This window comes from Sinocyclocheilus anshuiensis, unplaced genomic scaffold (genome assembly GCF_001515605.1).
Source record: "Sinocyclocheilus anshuiensis isolate Anshui unplaced genomic scaffold, SAMN03320099.WGS_v1.1 scaffold335, whole genome shotgun sequence".
NCBI lineage: Eukaryota > Metazoa > Chordata > Actinopteri > Cypriniformes > Cyprinidae > Sinocyclocheilus > Sinocyclocheilus anshuiensis.
The window spans coordinates 2,078,950-2,086,878 of NW_015548239.1; the positions used below are offsets into that span (position 1 = coordinate 2,078,950).

General features: G+C 40.4%; 1 protein-coding gene across 1 annotated transcript in view; it reads left to right on the forward strand.

The window, feature by feature from the left end:
* Positions 1 to 5,921, forward strand: part of LOC107654900 (ABC transporter G family member 20-like) — a 54,235-nt gene extending 48,314 nt beyond the window's left edge. Inside the window, 3 exon segments of the mRNA XM_016442213.1 lie at positions 2,355 to 2,514; positions 3,091 to 3,195; positions 4,211 to 5,921. Coding sequence (XP_016297699.1) covers positions 2,355 to 2,514; positions 3,091 to 3,195; positions 4,211 to 4,317 — 372 coding nt within the window. The 3' untranslated portion in view covers positions 4,318 to 5,921.
* Positions 5,922 to 7,929: the final 2,008 nt, after the last annotated feature.

A 7,929-nucleotide genomic window follows, 5' to 3' on the forward strand; every position in this document is an offset into this window, starting at 1 on the left:
TCGCGTGGTATCAGACATGAACTGTACAGAATGCGAACAAGATTAACTTTAATACAAATATGGTGCAAAAGCAAATTTCAGATTTTTTTAAATGCCCAGCAAAAACTTTCCAAAATCAGCATCCAACAACACCAGCCCCGGCACGAGCACCCCCCCTCCTCACCCAACATGGACACACACAGCACCCCCAACCGAAAACATCTTCCCGCGCCCCTGCGGTGGCCTCAGCGCTCTCAAGCCCGGCAATTTCAAAGGTTCTACCACCCTCCGCTGCCCTTCCAGTTATGGCGATGGCCATTTTGTGTGTTTGGGCTGCACACTGCTCTCTGGCCCATGAGTCTGCTCCAGAGCCCACTCCAGTCCTTGAATCTGTGCCAGAGTCCACTCAAGTCCCAGAGCTCAGTCCTGTGTTGGCATCAGCCCATGAGCTCCCTACCTGTCCTGTTTTGACCACAGTGGTCGTCCGTGTACTCACTGCCTGTCCCGTTACAACCATGGAGGCCACCTTTGAACTCACAGTTTGCCTTGTTATGGCCAAGGAGGCCATCTCTGAGAAGACCACTGACCACTCTGAGAGGCCTGCCATGTCACGGCCAAGGAGGCCGTTCCCGCTTGTCCTGTCACTGCCAAAGTCATCTCTGAACTGTTTGCCTGTCCTGTTGCGGCTGTTAACCTCTCTGTGCTCTCTATTCCAGTCCTGCCTGGGCCGCCTTGGTGGTCTCCTGCTTCATTAGCTCCACTTTGGTGGACATCTGCTCAGCCTGAGCCATCTTGGTGGTCATCGGCTCTACCGTGGAGATCTTTGGTCACCACCTGCTCTGCTGTGGTGGTCATCTGCTCCACCATGGGGATCTTTGGTCCCATCTTCTCTGCCCTAGTGGTCTTCAGCTCCGACCTGGTGGTCTTCGGCTCCGCCGGCCCCGCCCTGGTCACCTGCTCCTTTAGCTCCACCTTGGCTCCCCAATTTGCCTCAATCTTCAGTCCTACATCCTCTCCATGGACCTGGCCCTCTATCCCTCCCCCTGTTCCGCCTCCACTCCACCACCCTCCTGGACTTTTGTTTTGTGTTTTTTGTTTGGAGCGTCTGGAAACCACTCCTTAGGAGGGGGGCTATGTCACAATCACCAGCTGGAGTGCCTTTGATAACCACCAGAGGGCACTCTATCCTATTCCTCTGTCATTCAGTATTGGACTTCATTTCCCATAATCCTTTGCCCAGACTCATCAGCACTCGTTTACACCTGTGTCTCGTTAACCCTGCTCACCCTATATATACGGTGCGTTCCAAACAGTATATATCGCCCTCCGAAGAGCACTTCGGAGTGAATACAATCATGGCCGCCATATTGAAGGGCCGTTCCAAACCGAAGTGCTCAAAACTGGCCACTTCAATGGGCCCTTCAGAATGAAGGATTTCGAAGGGTACAACTGATGGACACTTCGGGCCCCCATGATCCTTTGCACAGGGAAGTTGTTTGGCGTCACAGAGTTCGACTTCGCCTATAAATGTATGTATAGTATTTTTCTACACTACTGTAATATTTTAACGAGTTAGATTTTGTCATTATTATGGTCAAAACGACATTGTACTTCAACAAAATAATTTACAGCTACCTTTATCAGTCCATTCAAATGTTTCAAATACATAGACACAATATACATTACAAATACATATTACATTACATTACATATACAAATATACATTATATTACACGTAAAAGATGACTGGGGGTCAACAGCGTACAAAATGTATGACGAAGGCGCCTCCTTGATCGTCTCGTTAGGATGACGCAGAAGTGTGTTCCAAAAAAAGTTTTTTTTTTTACTCGAACACCCTTCATCCCTTCAAAGCTCTCACTCCGGAGGGTAAACCCTTTGAAGGGATTAGGGCATAGGGAAGAGCCCTTCCGAATGGAACGCAGGGTTAGCCTGGTTCATTCAGTCATTGATTGTGAAGTCTTGCATGTGTTAAGTACTGCATTTCTGAGCCGTTATTTCCTGTTTTCATGTGTCTTGGTTTATTCTGACCCTTGTTCTGGATTACTCTTTGTCTGCGTTTCTTGTTATTGTTTGGACGGTTTTGCTGGTTTATGACTTTTACCTGTGTTTGGATAACTATTGTGGATTACCCTCTGAATAAACACTGCATTTGGATCCTCAGTCTTCGTGTCTCAGAGCAGTTCATGACATTTTATGTTTACATACATTATTTAGTATATTGTAATATCTGAAAGTGTCATCATACCTTGTGTGCTTCATATGGATGGTGTAAGCTGTAAAACAGCTCTTTCATAATATTTTTTTATCATTGTCACCATATATTTTTTCTCTTTTATGTCTCTTTCTCTTTGCAGATTCCTAATGAAGGATCTCTGACTTTGGTGATCTCATTGATTGTGCTGCAGGGAGTGACAGGAATCTCCTTCGGGCTGGTCATCTCCTCTGCTATCGATGATGAGCAGTCGGCCAATCAGGCGGCTCTTGGAATCTTCTACCCCAACCTCATCATTAGCGGTACACTGTCTGATCTCACAGATGCTTAAAAATAAATTGGATAGGATAAGGTTACGCTGTGGCTTATTTTTCTTGGTAATATTTATATTTAAGTTACCCTTAAACCTCACACTTTTGTATTGATGTAGCCCTCTGTGTTAAGACTGTCTATCATTTCTCCCTCCACCCAAAAATGGTGCAGTCCAGAAAATATAATAAGGGCTATATGAGGGCCATACTATCTGGGTGTGTCCAGTGGATTAATGGATGTGATTCCACAGTGAGTAAAATCGTGGATTGATAGTGGAGTGGAATAAACCGGGTGAATGATGATTGAGATAAAAATTGAAAGGAAATATAGATGGTTATTGTAAAGAAATGGAAGGAAATTCTCTTTAGTGAGGTCTTGACCCCACTTACCGGTCATAACTCACATTAACATGCACCATCTAATTTATCATTTGTCATTTATGGCCTGCTCAAGTAACAAAAGCTCACTAGTAACTACTAAAAATATACACATAGATGATGTTATAGATTAAAGTTTCACATTAATGAAATTAGTCATCTCTGTGTTCCTCTGTCTGCCTCCTGTAGGTGTTATCTGGCCAGTTGAGTGTATCCCATATCCTCTGCGTTATTTGAGTCTAGTACTGCCCCAGACCTATGCATCTGAAGCCCTGCGCTGCATCATGTACAGAGGTAGAGTGTGTGCACTTATGCACGCGCACACACACACACACACATTTAATATAGCACCGGTACCACTGAACTTACGATGTAAATCTATTATTTGCAGTATATTATAATAATAATAATAATAATAAACATTATAATTAATTGCAAATAAAAATATAATTTATTCATTTATAATAAGTATATTATAAATACATTTATAATTTTGTCAATAACTCAAACTGAAATGTGTACACAACATGAATAATGTGCAACGGTCGTAGTGGTTGAGTTGCATGGTACAGGTGGAGTCTTCTCACCTATCACAATTCATAGAAACGGAGTGTCTACCGTGTTGCTGTCATCACATCACACATTTCAAAGGGACTGTCCTACCCGCACACATCAGATATCTAACGTCTCTTCTGTGATGTGTTCAGCCGACACACACACAACAGTCTTCTCTGAAGTCCCACTCACCTAACATTTTCCCTTTGATACAAACATCTTGAGTTACAGCAGACTTCATGACACCTGACACTCTTCTCTCAATTATTCACGGAGCAGGAGGAGCATCTGCCTCCATTCCTAAATTAAACACACAGCCTCCCTGTTGTTTACCTGCAAGCATTGCTCACGGACGGGAAATGGTTGGTTAGATAGTGAAAGGCTCAGAGGATGCCACACAGTCAAAGTTCAAGTCCAAACATATTTTTTGTTTATTACTGTCTTACTCTATTTTATCTGTGACTATTTAAGACTACTACTTGTAGAGCCAGATTTTTAACTATCTACATAATGTTTGATTAACTCAACTCAACAACTGTCCTAAATGCTCCCCTCTCTCATGTAGTGTTGACAAGTCTGATTCATTCTAGTGAATCGTTTCGATCAAATGGTTCGTGTGTATAAACAGAGGCTTTCTCAGATGTGAGAATTTAACAAATTTAACCGCTTCCTTAAATTTTACATTGATTTGTTTTCTGTCATCAGATCATGTTATGGTCCTGATCTTCTTACGATTCTCGAATTTCAAATTCAGGTTGGGGTCTGTCCCGTATGATGGTTTGGCGAGGTTTTGTGGTCACTCTGTGCTGGAACACATTCTTCCTTATGCTGGCAACGGTCATTCTCAAGCTGAGAACATGAGAGGCTCTGCCAAGGAAAGATGCTTCAGATTGGGTATAGTGGTGTTCGACGAGGCCAAAGATTGATTTACATATGGATCTGCCAATCTGAGCCTCTCTCTCCTTTAATATGCCATTGACACAAAACTGGCTTCCCAAGGAGCATCAGCGTGAAACTCAGGGCATCCCTCAACCAGCTCAGAGACCTATGCAACAAACAGTTTGCTGACAATGTGACGCATAACACTCACCATGAGTTTAACATGGGCTTCAATTATATAAAAAGTCCATCAAAGAAGAAGAAAGGAAGTGTTGAAGCCAACTGTTGAACTTTCAATACCCTCTTTTCCCCCCCCTTGTATATGTAATGAATCCTGAATTCAGATTCACTGATTAGGTTTCTTAGTGTATGTTCCATATGCCTTGTCTGTGCCAGTAAACCTTACATTGGGTACAACCAGACATCTAAATTGCTTTAAGGAATCTTACAGTGTTCCCACCCTTGAATTCACTCATCCTGAACAAAAAGAACACTGCTTACCAATTCATTCCAATTCATCATTGGGCACGGTTCACCCTTTGCATAGTAGTGTTTTGTTTTCCGAATTGCTGCTTGTTCTTTTTTTTTTTTTTTGATAAATATTTTTAGATTAGCAGTCTGGGTGTTAATAATCCATCAAGTGCCATAAAGAAAATGAAGGAAGAACTGCAATGTTTACATTTGAGCACATAGCAGGCCAAAGTTAAACCTGCGAGTTGAACTGAAGTTTAGTCCTGTATTTTAATATATATTTTATATTTGAAAGGCAGCACAAACTGCTTTGCAATGCAAGCCATATGCTGAGTTACTTGGAATGGTGAAAATATTTTGATGGATATTTTAGCGTGCAATATTTGATGAGCGAAATGCATATAGACTATTTTAAATAGATACCTAATGCTTATTGGTTTGGGGCATACATCTTAGGTGTGTTTCACTGTCCTTCTAAAATGCCAACAAATTTCTTATGCTTTCACATTTTCTTCTCTTTGAATCTTGAAGTTCAACATTAGGATGCTTGATTTCTACCTTTACCTTCTCCAACCAGCTCCAGGTTCTGGTTTGGTTTAAATTCTCTGAAGTCTCAACTGAACAAATCTAGACCCTGCTTAACTCAACCGAAAGACTTTGCAAGTTACTGTTAGTTTGTTTAAAATTAAATTTGGTTCACATTATATCAGATATCTGTACTTTGAAAAGTTTGAAAAGTTCACAAACTAAACACTATTTTTTTAAGTAAATGGAAAATTAAACCGTAAAATGCTGCTGTTTAAAAGTTCTGCAAATATTTAAGAATTATGACGGCCTTTTCTTTGTAGTTATAATGATGCCCACACTAAAGGCTGGAATTTCATGGTATGTTTTGATAGAACATAGGCTGACAGTTGATTTTAGGACTAGAGTTTTGTTGGTTCTAGATTTTCTGTGTCTGGCTCCGGTTGAGGCTTAGAGACAAATGTTTGGCAAAGGTTTGTTAAGTACTGTGCCATTTTGAAAGGTCATTGTTTCACCTTTATACACACACAAGACCATTATTTGCTACCTCTTATTGTTGCATGTAAAGTCCCATATATATGTGCACATTGACATGCTCTTGGTGTAAAATGATCTTTATGGAATTAATGACATCTTTTTCAACAATAAACCTTTTTAATAAGATCTCATATTTGTATAATGACTCGTTATTTGTATATATTTAATGTTTATCAAAATCCATCACCCACTCTTTAAGGTCTTGCACTTTTCTTCTCCAACCTCTTTCATTACCAGCCCATTATCCCATTTCAATATTTACATTTCAAATCTCAACTGGCTTCAAAAACTTCTCAAGATCAATCATAAGTTTAATAGGTTATTCCCAGAATATTACAGATATTTTCCTCACATATTTCCAATGTAAAAATATCACTGCAAACACATTTCCTGTTTTGATGAACCAGTCGAAATGATTAATCTATGCATCATGCCATAAATGCTAATCAGAGACAATATAATTTAAAAATAACTATTCCTGTAACAAGGTCAGCTACATCCAGCATGCTGGCACACGATAAACAAATAAGCTTATTGATTCTGAGACTTGTATTATTAATCTTATCTGATATCTACTGATGTAAGTATCGCTGACAATGAAAGAAAGGTCAGGCAGTCAGATACATCACGTCAGTTACCCATCCATGCTGCTGATGTAATGTTAGTGTAGTTGTCTGAATCATTTAACGTCATGCTGTTTGTCAGTGTCAACTTCCAGCTCTTCTGCAACAGGTTCTGAAGATTGTGTTACCTGTTTTCATAATAAATGAGAATTATTAAGATGCTGTTAAATCGCTAATTTCTATTGAATGTCTCATTCCACTGTCAGGAACCAAGACACTTCTAAGAACAAGCTAAAACTTTACTCTGTATTCTCCAGTTAGGCACGACTGGAAAAATGCCCATCCTCCCATATCAGGCATAATTTATTACAGCCAGGAAATCAAACACCACACCCAAGTTACATGATCAGGATTCGTAGTTGCTCTAGAAATACAAGCGATCCATTACTGGAAGTCAGCTTATGAAAAATTGATTATTCTGGATTTTATTTCTAAGAAAAGTGTTCTTCTCTGACTTTCAAGTTTGAGAAAAATTCACAAAACTGCAGCAATTATTGGGTTATCCAATAAACACCATTTCCCTCACACCAAAATCACTTTTTCATTTTATGAGAATTGATGCAACTTTCATAGAAATACAGGGGTGGAATAGTTATACCAAGAATAAAAACGCATAGAGATACAGTGACTAGATGACATCACCAGCAATTCACCCAGTGAAATCAAAGTCTATGAATAGATTCTTTGCAAGTGTCTCTCTGCTTTGTTAGGGCAAGTTTGGATTTAGAAGGGTAAAAAAAAACAAGGAAGAGATGACTTCTGAGAGAGAATCTATTGCAGATTATCATTATTCTGTTAAAATCTGAGAGAGAACCAGATATTTATTTGCCCGCTATTTAAGTTGTGGAGAGGGTGAGCAGCACCAAGTTCCTGGGTGTGCACATCACAGAGGATCTCTCCTGGGCTGACTACACCACAGCACTGGCCAAGAAAGCACAGCAGCGTCTCTACTTCCTCCGCAAACTAAGAAGAGCCAGAGCCCCGGCCCCCATCATGTACACCTTCTACAGAGGCACCATCGAGAGCATTCTGACGAGCTGCATCACTGTGTGGTATGGTGCCTGCAACGCATCCTGCCGCAAGACACTTCAGCGCATAGTGAGAGCAGCTGAGAAGATCGTTGGTGCCTCTCTCCTCTCCCTCCAGGACATTTACAACACCCGTCTCACCCGCAAAGCCCTCTGCATTTGACACAAATTTCACAATTCGATTCGATTCCCATTCACAAGCTTGCGATTCGATTCGATTACCGATTCAATTCAATATCGATTATTTTGGATATATATTAGGTACAGTACATGCCACATTTTCTCAAGGAAAAAAATCTCTCAACTAATGCTGTAAAATAGCCTATACATGAAAGTTGCACTACATTACAATAATATTGAAGGTTAAAATTGACTGATTTGTTAAAATTACACTTAATGAAGTTTTTAAA